Consider the following 19844-nt stretch of genomic DNA (forward strand, 5'->3'; position numbering starts at 1 on the left):
CTCATTTGAGTTCTCTCCTAAGGCCATGATTAAAGGATCTCGCTCCTAGAACGAAGGAGTTTCGCTCTCTGTGGCTTAGCGGTGGTTAGAAACCATAGAATTGGGATTTTTGAACCCTTGCACCCTCCAAGGTTCCAGAAGGTTTGGATTCAGATGATTAGCTCTTAGGTCATCACAAGGTGTTATTTCATAAGACATTCGGGGCCTGAACCGAAACAGTCCATTGAAGCCAATTGGTTTCAGTGCATCAGGCCCAGTCATCTCAGTGTCAGCTAACATGAATACAAGAAAAAAAAGTTTTACAAAACCTAAATTAACAGAGAATTTATTTTTATTTGCATAACTTCTATTGTGCTTGGATGTGAACAGTCCCCTGCAACTCAAACACTGCAGCCTTTTCCTACAGCCTGTGGGAGGGAGGTGAAACTGACAAGACATTGGCTAGAAACAAAAGTGAAACTGATTAAGCCCCTGATATGGGATCCCAGTAGAAGATCTGGAGTCCCATTGTCATCACAAAGGTGTCCTGCACAAAACAAGTTGCAGAAATGGTCTCCTAAAGCCCAATCCTAACCTTGTAATTAAGAGATTGACCTGGGACTCAGGTGATGTAGGGTCAAGGCCTAACTCTGACACTTTCTCCCTGGGTGACCTTGGGAAAATCACTTAAGCTCTCTGTGCTTCAGCTCCCTTCTGTAAAATGGGAAGAGTGGGCCACTGTGCGTCTCTGACTATGCATCTAGCAAGCACCCAACACAATGCAGCCCTGATCTGAGTCAGGGCCTCTATGTGCTACCTTGATACAAATGATAATAATTAGTTCTATCCATGCACAGCCTCACCACCATAGGATCTGCCTGCAGCAACAGGGCCTTAATCTGTTTCCATTTGCCCTGATGAGTGAAGTGCAAGATAATAAAGCAAACCACATCTGCAGTGGAAAGTGAATTAGATGGTTTTACAACTCTGTTTGAATAATCTGAAGCATTACTGGCACCCAGGTATAGGGTATTTGTGGCTTTTATTTACTGCATCACTTTTGTAACCCTGACAATGTCCCCTTTCACATTTCAATCAGGTGCTCTAGAAATATTTTTTCATTTGCTCAGAAGGTCACTGCCTGAGTCAAACCCCAGTTTAAGCACACACAAGATGCCAAGCCTTAAGACACCTGCCCTTTAAAGGGTCACGCGTAGATTCCACTGGGTCTTTATTGCTTTTTCTTATCACTCCAGCACATACAATCCCCCTTGCACCTTCTGAGGGTGTTACACGTGCTGAACCTCACAAGCCCTGAGTGTCTTGTAGGGGTTTCATAGTCTAGGGTGGACAGGTTCCGATATTCAGACGGCTTAGAATATCCAGAGGCAGGCGAGCTGGCATAGCCAGATGCTGTGGGGTTTGCATTGCCAGATGTGGTGTGGTTTTTGTACCCACGGGCAGCAGGGTTCCCATACCCAGAGGAGGTTTCATACCCAGAGAGACCAGGGCTTGCATAGTCAGGTGTGTTTGTATTCCTGGCAGCAGGGGAGCTTGCATATCCAGAGGCAAAGGAACTGGTATATTCAGAAGTAGATCCATATGCTGAGGTTGAGGGACTGGCATATTCAGAAGGGCTGGTAGATTCAGAGGCGGAGAGGCTGGTATATTCAGAGGGGCTGGTAGATTCAGAGGCGGAGAGGCTGGTATATTCAGAGGGGCTGGTAGATTCAGAGGCGGAGAGGCTGGTATATTCAGAGGGGCCGGTATATTCAGAGGGGCTGGTAGATTCAGAGACGGAGAGGCTGGTATATTCAGAGGGGCCGGTAGATTCAGAGGGGCTGGTAGATTCAGAGGCGGAGGAGCTGGTCGATTCGGAGGGGCTGGTGGATTCGGAGGGGCTGGTCGATCCAGGGGAAGACGGGGCGCGCTCCCCAGCGCGGCGAGCAGGGGCTGAGCTGGCTGCCGCCGGTGCCCGTCTCTTCGGCGGGCTGTGCGGAGCCCGAGGGGGCTGCATGGCCCCGGGGGGGCTGGCACAGCTGAGCCCGGCGCCGGCGGGGTGCAGGGAGCCGGAGGAGAGGCCTGGCTCCAGCCCGGGATCCACCCCCCGCGCCGGGGCGCCTGTGCGCAGCGCCTGCTCCGTGCGCTCCGGGGCGGAGCGGAGCGAGGTTGGCCGGCTGCAGCCAGAGCTGGTCCCGGGCGGCCCCCCGCTGGATGTCGGGGCTCAGGGCGTTGCTGGGACTCGGCCTGCTGGTCTCGTCGGGCTCCCGGCTGGTGGCGGCGGGCGGGGGGCGCTGCCCGGTCCCGCGGTGGCCTCCTGCGGCGGCGGGGGCGGGGGCCTGGGGCAGGGGCGCAGGCCGGGGGCGCAGCAGCAGCGCCATGCAGAACCCGGGGCGCAGCGGGCTCAAGTACCTCAGGTAGCCCCCTGGCCCTGCCTTTGCGGGGGGGCTGCCAAGAGGCGGGGCTGGGGGAGAGGGGGAAATGGGGGGGGACGCTGGGAGGAGATAGGAAATGAGGAGGGGGCTGCAGGGGCGGAGGGGAAAGGGGGGCTGCGGGGGAGGAGGGGGGAAATTGGGGGGCTGCAGGGGGAAATGGGGAGGGGGAGGGGGGTGCTGCAGGACACCAGGAGAGGAGCTGAGGGAGGTGGCCGGACAGCAGGGGATGGGGAAAGGAGGGAGGGTAGTGGGGTTTGGGTAGTGGGGGTTCTGCAGGGACCTGGGGCACCTTTTGGGGATGGGGAATAGCCCATTTATCAGGGACTGAGGGGAGGGGGACTGGGTGTCTATAGGTGGTTGCTCAGCGGAGAGAAAAAGTCTTAAAATTTAATTAAAAATATGGAGAACGAGAGGATGAAAACACCCCTCTTGGCATCTATGCAGTGTGATTCTCTCTCCCTCCTCCCCCCTGGGCCCTGAGTAACCCCCCCTCCCTGCCTTTTTAAATTGCCTTTGACTTTGCTTTTACAGTTTGGTAAAACAAACTCCCAGCCCTGAGGCACTGAGGCTCCCTGCAGATCAGTGGCCCGACTTCAGCACTGGGGGTAAAGAGAATGCCTAGACTAGTCCCTCTGACCTTTGGTGGCTTCATCACCTGAGAGGGGTGGCAATGCCCCTTGAGACAGTGGGTCCCTGGAGCAACTTATTGCTGTTATGAGAGGGAATGTAGAAGCTGGCCAGCCGGGTAACTGGAGCAGCACCTGGATCTCGGCGGGGTTGGGACGGGATTCGACACACACCCCAGTACATTTGGCATTTAGCACGGGCATTCCACCGTCTTCTGAAGCTCAACCATTGCCAGGGACAGGATGCTGGGCCTGTTGATCTGATTTCCAGATAGTTGAGTGGTCAGGGCTGGCAGGGCCAGAGATAGGTGGCCGGAATGGCTGGATCAGTGATTATGACACGGTGAGGCTGGAGATGCGATACTCCATGAGCATCGGTGAATCAGCGCTCTGATCTGGTGTGGCAAATCCGGTGTCCTGTGAAGGAAACGGATGTGTGTGTTCACGCAGGGGTTGTTAATTAGAGTCAGTCAATACATGGAATTTGCATCCCACGGGAAATGCCAAGACTTCATTTTTACCCCAAATAGAAATCTTGGCCTTTTTTTGCAAAATGAAATATTCTGAAATATTTCCTGTGGCCCTCCTTGAAACATCTTGTGTTCCCACAAACTTTTGATTCAATTTGTACATTTTCATATAAAAGTGGAAAGGGTAAAGTTAAAAGAAAATGCTTTGATCACTTCCCAGCCAAAATATCAGCGTTGTTACGTTCCCACAGAATACTCCGGTGTCTCCGAATCAGCATTTTTCCCAACAGAAAAATGTTCTGTTGGAAAATTTCCAACCAGCTCTGTTATTCCTACAGGCCTCCAATCTCAGCAAGAGCCAGTCAGGAAACCCTAGGCACACCCCAGCACTGTCAAGATGTTTGATGGTGGAGCTCTTGATGAAGATAGGCATGATGTTAAACAGGAGAGATTGCGAGTGAGCCAGGGATGGTGGACGATACTTGTGGTGATCAGGAGATTAGAGCCGTTACATGTGTAACTTAAGGCCTGGCTTCGCTGCAGAATTACCTGGAGTGATCTATGACTCTTCTCGAGTCAGCCTAGCTCAAGCGAGAGCAGCCACAGTGCAAAATTACCCTGGCGTTGCGATGCCCATTCGGGTGCTGCACTCGCTCCTGGGGGATGTAAAGTCTTCGGGGCTCCTTAGTGCTGCAGGAAGCTGAGCTGCTCTCTGAATGCTTTCCCAGTGAGTGGTGGGAGATCTTGCCTGTCCTTTCGGGCGGTGTGGGGGGGAATTGCGGGGCGGTACTGGAGGACGAGCTGCTCTCGAGTGGCGGTGTGAGCCGGGTGCTCATGTCAGCTGCTGAGAGGCAGCACCTGTGCTAACTGCAGCGAAGACAAGTCCTTCAATCGCACGGGCTCAGCGGCTCATGTCGTTTGCTTCTCCTCTCAGCCAGGAGGAAGCCCAAGCCATCGATCAAGAGCTCTTCACGGAGTACAAGTTCAGCGTCGACCAACTCATGGAGCTGGCGGGGCTGAGCTGTGCAACGGCCATTGCCAAGGTGAGCACTGGGTCCTAGTGCTTTTGCACACCTGGGGTCCCCCTGCTCTCGGAGAGCCCTTCCCGACCGGATCCAGCCATGACCTTCTGGGGAGGGGAGGGAGCTCCGTGCAGGGCCTAATGGCAGCGGCGTGGCCCTTGCAGCTCCTACAAGTGATCGCTTCAGGGGACCCACAGTTGCAAACGAGGTTCTTAGATCAGTTTGCCCTGGGAAGCAGCTTCCCAGGTTTATAAGGTTGTATCTGCCACCCCCGAGCACAAGACTGTACACAGAAGGATCCTCTCTCTCTCTTTCTCACACACGTGCGCATGCACGCCACTGTAATGCAGCCACCTCTGGGGTGGAGGCCGCCAGCTAGGCAGAGAGCAGGAGGCAGCATGCCAGCGTGCATTGTTAGCCAGGCTGATGGCAAGCAGCGCAGATACCTTGGAGGTGGCTAATTTGCTTGTTGTGCTGGTTAACCAAAGCCTGTTCTTTTCTCCCCCCCCAGGCCTACCCGCCCAGCTCCTTCACCCAAAGCCCGCCCACGGTGCTGATCGTCTGTGGCCCGGGGAATAACGGAGGGGACGGCTTGGTCTGTGCCAGGCACCTGAAAATGTTTGTGAGTAGTGCTGGCAAAATGTGCCAGCCCTGGAGGCTTAAGTCCCGTCTGCCCAGAGCAGATACAGCAAAGGCAGCAGCCGCCGAGCAATACGCTCACGCAGGAGTGAGCCAGACGATGCCTGGGAGCCTCCCTGGTCCATTCAGATCTTAGCTCTTGGGCTGAGATGCTCCACAGGGGGCCCGTTCCTTTGGGACGGCCCAGCCTCCCTTCCTCACATACGGATTTTTCAGTGATCAGCCCTGGGTGAAGCTCTGCCAACGAGCTGTGGCAGGTGCAGCTGTTTTCCTCGGCCCTGGGCACAAGGGAGTAGCTCTGGATGGGAGAAGGAACTAGGGAACTGGGAGGGAGGAGGTGCTTAGGGGAACCATAGGGACAGAGAGGAGGCTGAAGTGTGTAGTGTTTGTTTGACCTGGTACTTGCAAGCCCCAGGCAGGTGACGCTAGCTGTGGGTCTGTGCTGGGACTGCCTGGTGACCATATTGGAACATCGCTCGGAATTGTTCTGTCCCTGCAGGGCTACGAGCCGACTGTGTATTACCCCAAGCGGCCTGGTAAAGCTCTGTTTGAAGGGTTGACGACTCAGTGCCAGAAGATGGACATTCCCTTACTCTCGGAGTTCCCATCGGAGGTAGGGCGCGTCACCGTAGCCGGTAGACTTAGAATATCCAGCATTGTTACTTTTGTGCTGTCTTGGTACATTTCACGGCTTCGGTTGTATACATCTCACCACACAAAATAGGGGCGAGAGGCTCACGTGCCAGACGCAGACCAAGAGTTCCTTTCCTCGTCCCGGTTAGATTCCGAAGGGACTATTGTGATGGCCTAGTCTGACTTCCTGTGGCAAGGTTTAACCATTAATATTCACCAAGTGCTTTGGGATCTCAAGGAAGAAGGGGAAGCGAGGTATCAAAGGGGAAAGGCTACAGGATGGAGCGTTGTTTTGTCCTGGGTTTGTACAGCACCTAGCACACTGGGGAGCTGCTCCATGACAGGGCCCTCAGGTGCCACTGCAGTACCAATAAATCCAATTAAAGTGGAAACGAGCAACGAGCAACGTGGGTTTATTGCTTGTTTATGGGCATCTCTGTGGTGCTTATCACCGCAGCGTCTGGGCATCCCCTGCATTAGGTGACAAATGTGCCTGGTGCTGCTACCGAATTATCTGGAGAACAGGGAGGGTGTTTGTCTGCTCTGTTATGCTGGTGTAAATCAGGAGTCACTCCACTGAAGTCAGTGCGCATAGACTCGTGTAGCCGTGTTCTCCTCCTACAAAGATACAGGGCTTGATCCTCCTCTCCCGTACACCAGTCTAACTTCACTGGAGCGACTCCTGCTTTACACACGTTTGAGGTTAGAATAAGGCCCTTTGTATTTAGCTTGTCACCCCAGATTTACCTGGTTTGAGCTCGGCCACCCATGTAAATCCATGGAGTTACTCCAGATTTATGCCGGTCTGAAACCAGGATCTGGCCCAGCTGGAGATGCTGGAACTTGAGGATATTCTTGGCCTAGATGTACCCTGTAGTGTGTATGTGCCGGGGTGGGTGCGTGGGATCCTGCTGTTATAATCTCCTGACCCCCGTTTGCTGGCAGGCCATGCTGATTGATGAGCTGTATGGCTTGGTGGTGGATGCTATTTTCGGGTTCAGTTTCAAGGGAGCTGTGCGGGAACCTTTCGGCAGCATCCTCAGGACCTTGGAGCAAGTCACCGTACCCATCGCCAGCATCGACATCCCCTCTGGTTCGTTCCGTTCCGCCCCGGCGCTGTCCAAGCTCTTTGGCATCCATTCACTTTTCTCTCTTGATCACATTGGCTGCATCAGCATGGTTATGTTCCTAGTGGGCCTCTAAGGTCCTGGGGACATGCTGAGCTTTGCAGCGATGTCAGTGGTTGGGACAGCAACAGACCTGCTGGGTTATCCCAGGCTTCTGCTGTGAAGATTTGTACTATCGATTTAAACTCACTGGGCCACCCAAATCCCAGTCCTCAGCTGTGGCCAGTGCCTGAGGCTTCAGGGGAAGGTTATTGTCTCTACCCCAGTAATACACTTGGTCGATGGGCAGTGCTGGTAGGGCAGGGAAAGTGAGAATTCCTTCTCGACCCTTGCCAGCTTGTGCCCTGTGAGTGAATTCACAAGCTGGCTTTATGTTGCGTCAGCTGGTATTTGCTTTGTCAGCCGTCTTGTTCGTCAGCGTTAGGTTATTGTGCTGAACTGGGACTCAGGAAAAGTGGGTTCGAGTCCCAGCTCCATGTGACCGTGGGCAGATCTCTCTGTGCCTCGATTCCCCAGCTGTAAAATAGGGATAAATACTTTTTCTCCCCCACACTCTTCTGCAGCACCTAGCACAGTGGGGCCCTGATCTCAGCTGGGGTTTCTAGGTGCTCCCGTAATACACAGAAGAGACATTCTGAGAGCTGTTACACCACCGGGGATTGGAGGGCCACTGAGAGAGGAGAACTGAGCCTTGCATATTCAGTGGGGAACTAGTAACTCCCTTATGATTCACGCCGGGGAAGCTCTTCAGACATGGGAGGGAGTTTGCCTGGAGTGGGAATGACTTGGCTCTAACTACCTCCCCCTTGGTTTATTTCAGGCTGGGACGTGGAGAAAGGCAACCCGGACAGCATCCAGCCCGACATGCTCATTTCTCTCACCGCCCCCAAGAAGGCCGCGCAGCATTTTGCTGGCCGCTATCACTTCCTGGGGGGCAGGTTTGTGCCAATGGCTCTGCAGCAAAAATACTCGCTTAATCTGCCGCCGTACCCCGAGACTGACTGCGTCCTGCAGTTACCCTAGCAGGGGCCAGGCAGGATTGGCATTATCCAAAATCTGAATGAGAGGCGGGGATTTGATTGTGAAGCAGAGACGAGTCCTGCCCAGTATTTGACTGAATCAAGCAGGTGTTGGGGGGGGGGGGGCATTGCTGGTTAGTAGGAGAGGGGCCTAGCTGTGCGGTACAAGCAGGGCCTGGTTCTGCAAAGTGCCTTTGACGTGCACTGATCTCACAGGTTGGGGGCGCTCAGCACCTTGTTTGGTGCTAGGAAGTCCCTGGCATAGCTCTGCCTGGCACATGCGAAGTCAGCTGTGGTCGGCCCATGGGCACTGGGGATTGTGCTTGGTCTGACCCAGTGCCCTTTGCAGTCAGTGGGAGGCTTTCCACGGGCTTTGGATCAGAACCGAAGGGTTAAAGTTCATTAAAGGGGGGGTTGTATTTGTTGGGAGTTACACAGGGGTCTAGAAGCGGAGCTACACACGGAAGGGCCTGCATTCCACGGGCTTTACAGCTGTAGCCGCCTCTGATGTGTGAAAAAAATCCACCTTGTTTTTTCTCTGCAATAAAAATTTATTGACACTAAAAATCTCTCTGAATTGGCCTTTCCTTCCCTCTCTTCCCATCCATTCTTATGCAACTGCCCCATGCTGCAAACATACAGTGGGCAAAACTCCCACCACACCTCCTGATGCTTCAACCTCTGATGGGAAGCAACAGCCAGAAATGGGATTTCTAATGACACAAAAGATGGAGAATTGAGTTATTCCCCAGTGGTGTGATCAGCTGATTCCCTTGCAAGGCAGAGCTGTGATCAGTGCTGTGAGTGGTATGTTTAGTCTCCTCTTGGCTCCGCCTTGTCCGGGGTCAAAGGGTTTGTCTACACAGCAGGTTATTGTGTGGCAAGCCCGGGTGTGAAGCTGCTGCAATGCACTGAAAGTGCCTCACGCAATAACCTGCCGTGTGGACAAGCCCTAAGAGCATCTGCTTCCAGCTGAGCTCCAGCAGCACCAGGGGCATCCTCAGGGTTAGATCCTGGAGGAGAAAAATCCCACCCCGGCTGTAAACACAGTGGCTCTTTTCAAGCAGTTGGGACACTAGCCATGTCTTTCCACCCATGTACTTGTGCGCAGAGCGGCCCCCTTGGGTAAGAGGGCCAGCCCGTTAACCCTGCAGCCAAAGCATGGTGGGGAAAGTGAGCTAGAGAGCGGCTGCGGAGTGACTGGGAAGAGGCCCCGCAGCAGGAAGGGCCTCTGTGTGGCGGGTCCAGAGCAGCCCTGAGGGTAGCACCCCCCTCAAACAGGATGAGCCCTCGTTCACTGCACCTTCCCCTTCTTTTTCTTCTTTTTGGCCCTTTTTGCCGCCATCAGCTGCTCCCTTGAGTCCGGCAACTCGCTCTCCAAACCCTCCGTCACCTCCTCCTCCTCTTTCTTTTTCTTTTTCCTGGCCTGCCTCCCCTCCTCCTCCTGCCCTGGTTCTGGCCTCCCATGCACCTTGGCCCAGCCCCCCCTCTCTTTGGATCTCTTCCGCTTCTTCTTCTTGGCTTTCTGCCGCCTCTCAGCCGGTTTGCTGCTTCCCAGGGCCGAGGCACCCGCCACTACCTCCTGCTGACGCTGTGGGGCATCGCCTCTCCCCTCCTCCTGGCTGTCGTTAGCCAGGAAGGCTCGCTCTTGCGCCTCGAGCCGGGCCAGCTTGGCACTCATGGTCAGACCGTGACGGGCTCCCCTGGGAAGAACACACCAGACAGGGCAGGTTAATGACAGCCTGAGAAGAGATCGTGCCTAGGCCAGGGAGACCTGCGACCACCCTCTCATAAGTCACCCCTGCAATGTCTCCTCCCTGCTTCCAATACAGTTGTATCCGACAGACGCAGCTGGATACTGGCTGGTGTCTTAGGATGCTGGGGGCTAGCCAGTTTCCTAGTGCTTGTGGCAGCCACGAGGGGGTGCATGAGCCACACCCCCCCTTCCTTGGGCCTGAAGTGGACTCCAGTTATCCCCCTCCTCCAACTCACGGGTCAGGCTAGCAAAGCAGGAGTGAGGACCAGTTCTGGAGACAGGGCTACGCCTGGAGCGGGGGTAGGCTGTCTCCAGCTTCGGGACTGGAGGGGCAGCCTGGCGGTGCTCAACAGAAGCAGCAGGAGCTGGGGGACAAACTTACTCTGATCAATGATGGGTGCTGGGGCCAAGTGTCAGAGGGGTTAGAACAGGCTTCCTCATTAGCAGGGAGCTGGGGCAGCGTGCCACCAGGGAACAGAGCACAGGGTCTGAGCTCCAGCCCCACAGTCCCACCGCACTCAGAGGCGGGGATGGGTTCCTGAGATGTGGAATCAAACAGAACCAGCCCCCCAGCTCTGGATAGTCCCCCAGCCCAGGATGCTACAGTCTAGGAGCCTTAAAAGTCCACCTGAGCTGCGGGAAAGGCCGGTCATTTAGTGGAACTCCCCCACCCACACCATGCTGGATAAATAGAAGGCACCGGGGCTGGAAGGGATCCTGGTGCAATTGGGGGAGGAGGTGGCGTTCCGAGCCGGCACTAGCCATGTCATTCCGCCCACTTACTTGTGCGCAGTGCGGCCGCCACAGGCTCGGACCAGCTCCTCATCCGTCAGCCTGGGGGAAAGAGACAAGACAGCTTCCTGCAGGGACCCATCGGGTGCTAACTGCTAGTGTTTCTGTAAGCCGAGCTCTCTCCAAGGTGTAAGGCAACAGCAGGGGAGAGATCCCACCAGCAGAAACCAGGCGTTTCCAGTTTTCCAGGTGTCCCCAGGACTGAATGAATTAGTCAGAGGCTGGCTGGCGAGTGGGGAAGGCTGTCCCACTTCAGCCAGCACCGGAGCTGGGGTGGGAGTAAACAGGGCACGCCCCCCCAGTGCTGTTCTATTCAGCGGGCCCATGGGCTCACGCTCTGTGTCCTACCCCGCCCCTACCGCAGGGGGCACTAGACAGAAAGAGACAGCTGCCCATCTATGCCTCATAGTGTTTGCAAGTCCCAGCGAGGAGAGGAGAACTGGCCATTTCGCTCCTAGTGTGCCACCGAGAAGCCAAGTCCACTGCTCCCCTGGAGAAATGGTTCACTCCCCGAGCAAACCCTGAGCTGTCCAGCAAGTCGGGGTGGGGATGAAGACCTATCAGGGATCTTGACCCCCTCCTTGCATGTGGCACAAGGATTCCTCCTGCACTGCTGGGGACAGATGCGGGGGGGGGAACGACAGCTCTGAGACAATGGAGATCAACTAGCCCTGGGATGATACAGCAGTCACAGGGACTACTGCAGAATCAGATCACAGAGTAGGACTGCCCCTCCCCCACCTCCTTGGAGTACAGTCTGTTCTCACAGGATCTGGCCCTCTGAGCAGAGGTGTCCCCCGTGGCTGGTGGCCCAGCCCAGCAGCTCAGAACAGCCTCTCACTGCCCCCACACCCGGCTGGGCACTTACTTCCTAGCACTGGACAGGTCCAATTTCTCCTCCTCATCCTCGCTCCTCTCAGAGGTGGCAACCTGCTTCGTTGGCTCCTCCCCTCCTGCCGTCAGCGTGGCTGCCTGGGACGGAGACAGGTGCAGTCAGAAATCAGTGTGCTGGAGACACACCCACCAGCCCACGGGCCGGGCTGCAGGTGTAGGGAAAGCTGGTGCGGGAGCAGGGACTACGTTAGTCCAGAGAGGCAGCGTTGCAGATTAGACTGAAAGTCAGGACTCCGGGCTTCTATCCCCAGCTCTGCCTCTCTGGGTAGCCTTGGACAAGTGATGGTCTCTTTCTGGGCCTCAGTTTCTCCATCCCCACATCTATGCACAATTCAAGGAGGATGACGAGAAATTGGAGAGGGTTCAGAGAAGAGCCGCAAGAATGATTAAAGGATTAGAAAATGTCCCATATAGTGCTTGAGCTGCTTGAGTCTACCTATTTAGCTTAACAGAGAGAAGGGTAAGGGGTGACTTGATCACAGACTATACGTATCTACATGGGGAACACACACTTAATCGTGGGCTCTTCCATCTAGTAGAGGAAGCTCTAAAATGAGCCAACAGCTGGAAGCTGAAGCTAGGCAAGCTCAGACTGGAAATAAGGTGTACCTTTTGAACAGAGAGAGTCATTAACCACTGGGTTACCAAGAGGCGTGGTAGATTCTCCATCGCTGGCAGTTTTTAAATCAAGATGGGATGTTATTCCAAAAGATCTGCCCTAGCAATGACTTTGGGGCAGTCCTCTGGCCTGGGTTATCCAGGAGGGCAGACTAGACAATCACAGTGGTCCCTTCTGGCCTGGGAATCTATGAAATACTCCACTACCCTCTCTTGCGGGGCAAGCACAGGGGTGTGAGGAGGTTGTGCTCCATATATGGGCTGTGTGTGATTAGCTCCAGTATCTAGGCCACATTCCCCTCCACGCAGCTTCAGTTGGATACAGTATTCCTCTTACTGCCCCTAACTACTACAGTGTTGCAGGGCAGGTGTCAAAACCACATACAGCAACCGTGCGCACAGCGGTCAGACTTCTGCCCTGTTTTACCCCAGAGGCAGCTGCATTTCAACATGGGGAGCATGATCCCTGGGCGCTGTTGCTGTACGCGGTCAGACTTCTGCCCTGTTTTACCCCAGAGGCAGCTGCATTTCAGAGCTCAGTGAGCAAACCCTATGCTGCATTCTCATACGCTGTCCAGCTACCGCGTTCCACCCCAGAGGGGGCTGCATTTCAACACGGGGTGGGCAATGCCTGCGCAGCGTCACTATGCGCTGCCAAACAAGTGACTTGTTTCACTCCAAAGGTGGCTGCAGTTCAGCAGTGGCTGAAGCATGTGTGAAGCTGTGGGATCTTTCAGGATAGAAGGCACCACAGAAATGCAAGACGTGATAGCCGACAGCACAGCAGCCTGTCTGCAGCGAAGGGGAATCCCGAACACCGACCCGCGTGCCCTGTTACCTTCACAAAGCGGCCGTACACCATGCTCCTGGGACTGGGTGCTTTGCGGGGCTTCTTGTTGCTGATCTCCCCGTCCTGCTCAGAGAGCTTTTTCATTTGGACGCCATCCTGGGAGATTTAAACAGGCATCGTGTGATCAGCCAGGCCGGTAGTTAGTTTAATTACATGCTCCATATTTCACACTTACATACTGTTAATTGTAGAAGTGTAGGACTGGACAGGACCTCAAGAGGTCAACTAGTCCCGTCCCCTGCACTCACGGCAGGACTATGTAATAACCAGACGTTTCCTGACAGGTGTTTGTATTCGTATCTGTATTACAGTAGTGCCTAGGAGCCCTGGCCCAGGGCCCCATGGTGCTAGGTGCTGTACAAACACAGAACAAAGGAACAGTCTCTGTCCCAAAGAGCTTCCAATCTAACCGGTGGATACACTCAGAATGGGGATGGGGGGGAGGGTAGAGCAAGCAGACGATAAGACAGTACCGATCAGTAAGATGGACACTGGCTGCCTAACAGTTCTGGAGTTTTTCTGCTAGCATCACGGCAAAGGAGAGTGATCAATCTCAACTCACTTTGCCAAGATGGCTCGGTATCATTGGCTCTGTTTTAGAGATTGCACGCCTCTGTTTCCCAGAGGGAGAACACCACGCCCGAGCCAGCACAGCAAATCAATGGCTGCAGCAAAAAGAGAAAGCCGGTGTCCTGCCACCCAGCCCAGCACCTTTCCACATGAGACCCTTGGACCAGGAGCAGAAAGGAAAGAAATAATCAACCATAATGTTTTTCCTGATCACTGGTCCAAGGATGGTCTTGTGGTTAAGTTACAGGTGGAGCCTCCGGACTCCTGGGTTCTACACTCCCAGCTCTGGCACTGTGACCCTGGGCAAGTCACAGCACCGCTCTGTGCCTCAGTTTCCCCATCCTTAAAAAGGGGATGACTATACTGATCCTCCTTTGTAAAGCCCAGCATCTCGTCAGATCGGGCCCATGACGCGTGGTCCTTAAGAACTTATGTGACGGTCACCACCAGTATTGAACCAGGGATCTCCCAAGCGAAAATCGTGAGTCGTTAGAGATTTAGGTAAGGAGCCAAGCCCTGTAGCAGGGGCTGTAACAGACACCTAGCGTCAGAGGACTGGGCACAGAGGGAGACACACACTGAGCAGCGAGTTCCAGGAGCTCTATTCATTGCAGCTTTGGCCAGGGAAAACACCCAAAGCGCTTTTGGAGAAGTGAGCAGGGCTCGGCTTTGTTCTGGGAGGGCGTCTCCTGTACAGCCACATCTGTAGCCTGGCGTCGGCCGCTCTTTATCAATCCCATCTAGCTCTTAGCACTTAGATCTAGATGTCCAGGCCTCCCTGATCCCCCCAACCTCTAATCTCCCCCTTTACCTGCCCAGCCTCCACTGAGATGTTCGCAGCTGACTTGTTGAAGAGGTGATCCCACCAATGGAAAGTGAACTGCTCTGCTGGGTCGTGACCCACCTGGTTTGGAAAAGAAAGGGTTAAAAAACCTGCCTTGCTCCCCATCAGGATCTGCTGATCCAACAGGGCCGCTCTTGGCTGCCGGGATCCTTCTCAACCCAGTCAGGCTCTAGGTCCTCCTTTATTTATAAAGCAAAGAGCTTTTGCAAGTGTGGGACACTCAAGGATCTTGCAGCGTATGAGTGTGTAAGGGAGGGCCTTGGGCTGGCAATGGGGTGGGACAGCTCAGCCCAGGGGGAAGCGAGTTTAAAGCCAACCTCATCTGCTGGCCTAGCAGGGGCTGGGGGAGCGGTATCCGCTCTGGGTGGGGAGGCAGCAGAGAGAAGGAGCAGCTGATTCTCTTTTGCCAATCCAGAAGCAGCGCTGATGGAGCGGCATCAGGTCTGGCAAAGAGAGCCTTTGAAAGGTACAAATAAAGGAGGCCTTCATCATCCTCAATCTCCCCCACGCACACCAAAAGAAGTCTTGAAGGGGAGAAAAATAAGACAAGCCCACAATTTCAACAGGCCTGCCCCACTAGGAATTGAGCTGAGACCCATCAACCTCATTCCATACAGGCCCAAAGAGCAGCCAGGTGGTAAATGGGCAGGATCTAAATCAGTAACTCGGGGGGCCACAGCCTGTTCGCAGTCCCCTGTGTCTTCCAGCCCCAGAGCACTCCTCCTATGTATAAGGCCAAGGGGGCGCTGCATTATACAGCCTAGGTGTACTGACGGCCAGTTTTGCTTGTATAGACCAGGTCTTCCTTACCCCAGCTGTGTCGCATTTCACTTTCACCTTGATGGCTTCAGAGATGCCATTCTCTCGCTTCCCCAGCCCTTTGCCTAGAGAGAGCACAGCAAGATAAATGCAGGACTTCCCTCACGTTAATGGCTCCTGGAGGGGTCGTAGGTGGGGATCAAACCCACAACCTCTTGATCCAAAAACACAAGCTCCAGCTTCTTAAGCTGAAAGACTAACCAGCAGCAGAACCATAAATCTCTTACATGGTTCAGGCACTAGAAGGGGACAAAGCTCCAACAGGCCCCTTGAAAAGAAATGGAAAACCCAGTGCAGTCAAGAGACACAATATTGTGAGCACAAGAAACAACAGATTGGATCAGCACTGAGATCCTTCAAACCCAGTTTTCTGTGCCCAACAGTGGCCAGCATCAGGTGCTTCAGAGGAGAGCGCAAGAAATCCTGCACTGTTGGGATAACCTGTTCCTGGGCAAGGTTTCCTCCTAACCCTCATAAATCAGGGATTGTCTTAAACTCTGAAGCATGAGGTTTAATATCCCTTCAAAAAATTATATCATTGACTTATTATAATTTTGGCCATTCTTATTGTCTACATACACACTCAATCCCTCATTGAATCTGGGCCACGATGACATCTTGTGGCAAGGAGTTCTGCAGTCCAATGGCACGTTGTACAAACAAGTTATTTGCATGTGTCAGTTTTGAACGTGCCATGTTTCAGTTGTACTGAGTGTCCCCGGTCCTTGTGTTGGGAGACAGGAAGCAAAGGAGCTCCTGATCCACCTCCTCCAGACCAACCATTATTTTGTGCACCTGATTTTTGGATGCATCAAGCCCGTACCTTGTTTCCAGCCGTGCCTCTGTAACTGCTGCTCCGCAAACTTCATCCCCACAGACTTGTTCTTGGGAGAGCCGTTCATGATGGACTCAGGTTGCTATTCTAAAGCTTGATGCTACTTGAACCCTGCAGCTTCCAGGCCTCCCTGTGCATCAGTCTATTATAGGAAGATGGCGCATAATTACATGTGCTGAAATGGCCATTTGCGCTGAGCAGCATCCACTGCCCATGGCAGTGTGGCCTACGGGACCAGCACTCAGGAAATCTGGGCTCTATTCCCAGTTCTGCCACTGGCCTACTGTGTGACCTTGGGCAAGTCATTTCACCTCTCTGTACCTCAGTTTCCCCACCTGTAAAATGGGGACAAAGACACTGACCTCCTTTGTAATGGGTTCTTTGCAAGAAACCAGAAGGGAAACACTTGTCCCACCCAGTGTCCCCCATCCCATGTGAACAGTTGGCCACAGCCCAGCAAAACTGATCTGTCCTATTCCGAATGGGAGATCAAGTCCAGGGAAAGCAGGACAAGGGGAGCCAGGTAAAAGCACCCAACCCTTTGAATCCCCTCCTCATCCCCCTCCCTCCAACTCCCTATATACACCCACCAGCTCTCCATCCCCAAGGATGGCAGCTCCCCAGCCACCCCCGGATTCCCATCCAACCCCCCAACCCCGAGATCACCACCCAGCCTCAGCTCTTCAGCTCCCCATCCCGCCCCCTTCAGCTCGCCCGATTCCCATCCAGCCCCCGACCTTCATCTCTCCAGCACCCCAGCTCCCCATCCATCCACCCCACCAATGCCCATCTAGCCCCCCAGCTCCACATCCAGCCCCCCACCAATCCCCATCCAGCCCCGCACCTTCATCTCTCCAGCCCCCTTCAGCTCTCCAGCCCACCCCCCCTCAGTTCTCCAGCCCCCACAATCCCCATCCAGCCCCACACCTTCATCTCTCCAGCCCCCCAGCCAACCCCCCAATCCTCATCCAGCCCCCCACCTTCAGCTCTCCAGCCCCCTTCATCTCTCCAACCCCCCCAACCAGCCTCCCACCCTCAGTTCTCCAGCCCCCCCAATCCCCATCCAGCCCCACACCTTCATCTCTCCAGCCCCCCAGCCAGCCCCCCATCCTCATCCAGCCCCCCCACCTTCATCTCTCCAGCCCCCCAGCCAGCCCCCCCATCCTCATCCAGCCCCCCACCTTCATCTCTCCAGCCCCCTTCATCTCTCCAACCCCCCCAGCCAGCCCCCCACCCTCAGTTCTCCAGCCCCCCCAATCCCCATCCAGCCCCGCACCTTCATCTCTCCAGCCCCCAGCCAGCCCCCCACCCTCAGTTCTCCAGCCCCCCCAATCCTCATCCAGCCCCCCACCTTCATCTCTCCAGCCCCCCAGCCAGCCCCCCACCCTCAGTTCTCCAGCCCCCCCAATCCCCATCCAGCCCCCCACCTTCATCTCTCCAGCCCCCCCAGCCAGCCCCCCACCCTCAGTTCTCCAGCCCCCCCAATCCTCATCCAGCCCCCCACCTTCATCTCTCCAGCCCCCTTCAGCTCTCCAGGGCCCCCCGATCCCCCGCGAGGTCTCCGCCCCCCTCGGCTCCCCACATGCAGCCACTCACGGTTACAGCGGACTCCTTCCCCGCAACCACATGTCCGGCTTCTGCAGGGAGGCCGCCATCTTCCCGGAAGTAAAACCTTCCCCCTCCGCGGCGTTCTAGGTTCGCGACGAACCACAGAGGAGAAATGGGCCCTAGTGTCTCAACCATAGAGTTTGGATCCTCCAGGGATCTTGCCCTGCGGAACGCCTTCCCCCCGCACATCCCTCCTTGCCACTGGGTCAAGGATCCCATTGCCCCAGCTCCTCTGGTCCCCGTGCAACTAGCCACGGGGGAAAATTTCCCATAAAACACTGAGGGAAAACTGGTGTCCTCCCCCCCCAAACCCCTTTATTGTTGTTTCACTCGGATTGGTTTGGTTTTTGCAGCGTAAAACCAAAATACAAAACAAATCAACCTACACCATCCTCCCCCAAAGCCTGGCTCGGCTTTGTTTTGTTTTCCCTTTTGCCAGTGGCAAAGGAGTGTGTGTGTGGGGGGGGGGGGGGGGCGTTTCCATAGGCAATTTTGGAAGAAAGGTTAAAAAAAAATGTCCCAAGTGGCATTGGGCTGCGTGGAACAAGGAGGCCGAGATGCCTGGGTTTTCCAGGGAGCCAAATCCGCTTGCATGTAGCTGCTTCCTTAGACTGGAAGCTGAGGCAGGGCCTGGTGTTGTTCTGTGGTTGTGGTCCACGAGCAATGCTGCAATACGGATACTGCAATATGTGAAGCTGTGGCTTATCCCCCGCCACCGTCTCCTCTCCCCTCACCGACCCGACCCATCCCCACTCAACCTGTCTAGGATCAAGCGACCCTGAGTTATTCTGTCACCTTGCCTGTTATTGCTTTGCCTTTGAAAGGTTGGAGGAGGGCAAAGTTTTAAAGGGACACGCAATAACATGACAACACCACAACAAAGAGCTCGGATGGCTGCCGAGGGGGGGCTGACAGAGAAATGCCTCCCTCCTTGCAATCACTGTATGCCACAAAGGCATTGCTATTGCAGCACAAAACCCCCAGCACTGGATTGCATCACCCAGAGACAGACCCTGTCAGAAAGCTTTCTGTTACCGTGGCAACCGTCACATGGCACTTGGCCCCTGTCAGCCCGAGGATGTTTGTTTCTTCATGCGACTGTACACAAAAAAAGATGGCCAGGTTCCACCCCCCACCCAGTGTAAATCAGCCTAGCTGCATTGGAATTAATGGACCAGATTTGCTCCCCACCCCCGGTGTAAGTCAATGTCTCTTGACTGTTGGCTGATTTACACCAACTGTGGATTTGGCCCCAGATTCCAAATGCTACCTTAATCAAAGGCAGGAGGAACTGGTGTCCACCCCACCCTCCCAAGCTAACCACCCTTCCTGTTGTAGCGTACATCCTGATGGTAAAAGTCATGTCAGTCATGTAGGGAGAGATCCTCAGTTGGTGTAAATTGTCATAGCCCCCTTAATTTCAATGGAGTGATGCTGATTTACACCTTTTGGGACTCTGGCCCATTTGATGCCCATTTACACCAGCGTGGGATCTGACCCATTGACACCATGAGAATTTCTGCCTCTCTCTGAGACTTTCATGGTCTAGAGCATCTCATTCTAATTTTGAGCTGGATTAAAGAATTAGGTTGCACTCCATCCACAGAGCACTAATCTGAGCAGAGTGCTTTATGAAAGGTGCTAACTCATCGTGGGCCCTGGAGCACTTAGGGGCATCACATTACAGGAGAGTGAACAATGATTTGGCCTTCACCCCAGCCTGGTCCACCCAGCCACGGAGGGTCCAGGATGGCATGCAGCCCACCTGCAAGGAGTACTTCGGGGGGTGCGGGGGAGAGTCCCCACATCTGAGCCACTTAAAGGAACATGGGAGACTATTGTGGGGGTGGACACAGATGCCTCCCCCCACCACAGTATTTCCATTGCAGGGATGCTAGCCCTCCCCTGCTCCAGTCCAGCCATCCCTGCCCCATCCAACATTTCAATGAGAAATAGGTCCCCTTTAGAGGACTTGGAATAAGGTGATATAACAGGAGACCAATAAGACCCCACCAGCCCTGGGAGAATTACCTACCCCTGCCCTCCATCCCCCTCATTATGAGCTGTGAAAACGACAATGCCACACTAAGAGCATTGCTTACAAAATACTTGGCTGCTGCTGGGCTGAGACCCCCAGCATCTCTTGCTGACCAGTACTGCCTCGCGGTTTCCTTGTGCTCCCTCATTGAGCTGCCTCTATCCAGCTGTTGTCTCTTGTCTCATACTTAAACTGGAAGCTCTTTCAGACAGGGACTTGTTCTGTGTTTATATCTGGCATCATGGGGTCCTGCTGCATGACTGGGGCTCC

The 19844-nt window shown here is 54.6% G+C and overlaps 2 protein-coding genes across 2 annotated transcripts; one reads left to right on the forward strand and one right to left on the reverse strand.

Annotated features, from left to right (window-relative positions):
- The first annotated feature begins 2104 nt into the window (after positions 1-2104).
- NAXE (NAD(P)HX epimerase) lies at positions 2105-8517 on the forward strand. Its single transcript, XM_084613404.1, has 6 exons — positions 2105-2396; positions 4445-4553; positions 5044-5154; positions 5671-5784; positions 6750-6897; positions 7752-8517. Exons 1-6 carry the CDS (start codon positions 2194-2196, stop codon positions 7952-7954), a joined length of 888 nt encoding a protein of 295 aa, XP_084469530.1. The 5' UTR covers positions 2105-2193; the 3' UTR covers positions 7955-8517.
- A 142-nt stretch (positions 8518-8659) lies between these two features.
- Positions 8660-17612, reverse strand: GPATCH4 (G-patch domain containing 4). The gene is made up of 8 exons (XM_084613403.1): positions 17525-17612; positions 15917-16070; positions 15085-15158; positions 14242-14334; positions 12849-12956; positions 11367-11470; positions 10490-10540; positions 8660-9653 (listed from the first exon to the last, which is right to left on the reverse strand). The coding sequence occupies exons 2-8, from the start codon at positions 15993-15995 to the stop codon at positions 9245-9247; spliced, it is 918 nt and encodes a 305-aa protein (XP_084469529.1). The 5' UTR covers positions 15996-16070; positions 17525-17612; the 3' UTR covers positions 8660-9244.
- Positions 17613-19844: the final 2232 nt, after the last annotated feature.

The sequence above is a fragment of the Lepidochelys olivacea genome, assembly GCF_965140295.1.
Source record: "Lepidochelys olivacea isolate rLepOli2 genome assembly, chromosome: 24".
NCBI lineage: Eukaryota > Metazoa > Chordata > Testudines > Cheloniidae > Lepidochelys > Lepidochelys olivacea.

What these genes read in the sequence shown, in the direction of transcription:
- NAXE (XM_084613404.1), top strand. Translation starts at nt 2,194, where the DNA reads ATGTCGGGGCTCAGGGCGTTGCTGGGACTCGGCCTGCTGGTCTCGTCG. An exon ending in CCAGGCACCTGAAAATGTTT is followed by an intron (nt 5,155 to 5,670) that starts GTGAGTAGTGCT and finishes CTGTCCCTGCAG; the next exon opens with GGCTACGAGCCGACTGTGTA. An exon ending in TCTCGGAGTTCCCATCGGAG is followed by an intron (nt 5,785 to 6,749) that starts GTAGGGCGCGTC and finishes GTTTGCTGGCAG; the next exon opens with GCCATGCTGATTGATGAGCT.
- GPATCH4 (XM_084613403.1), bottom strand. Translation starts at nt 15,995, where the DNA reads ATGAACGGCTCTCCCAAGAACAAGTCTGTGGGGATGAAGTTTGCGGAG. An exon ending in GAGGCACGGCTGGAAACAAG is followed by an intron (nt 15,159 to 15,916) that starts GTACGGGCTTGA and finishes TGCTCTCTCTAG; the next exon opens with GCAAAGGGCTGGGGAAGCGA. An exon ending in TGTACGGCCGCTTTGTGAAG is followed by an intron (nt 11,471 to 12,848) that starts GTAACAGGGCAC and finishes TCTCCGTCCCAG; the next exon opens with GCAGCCACGCTGACGGCAGG.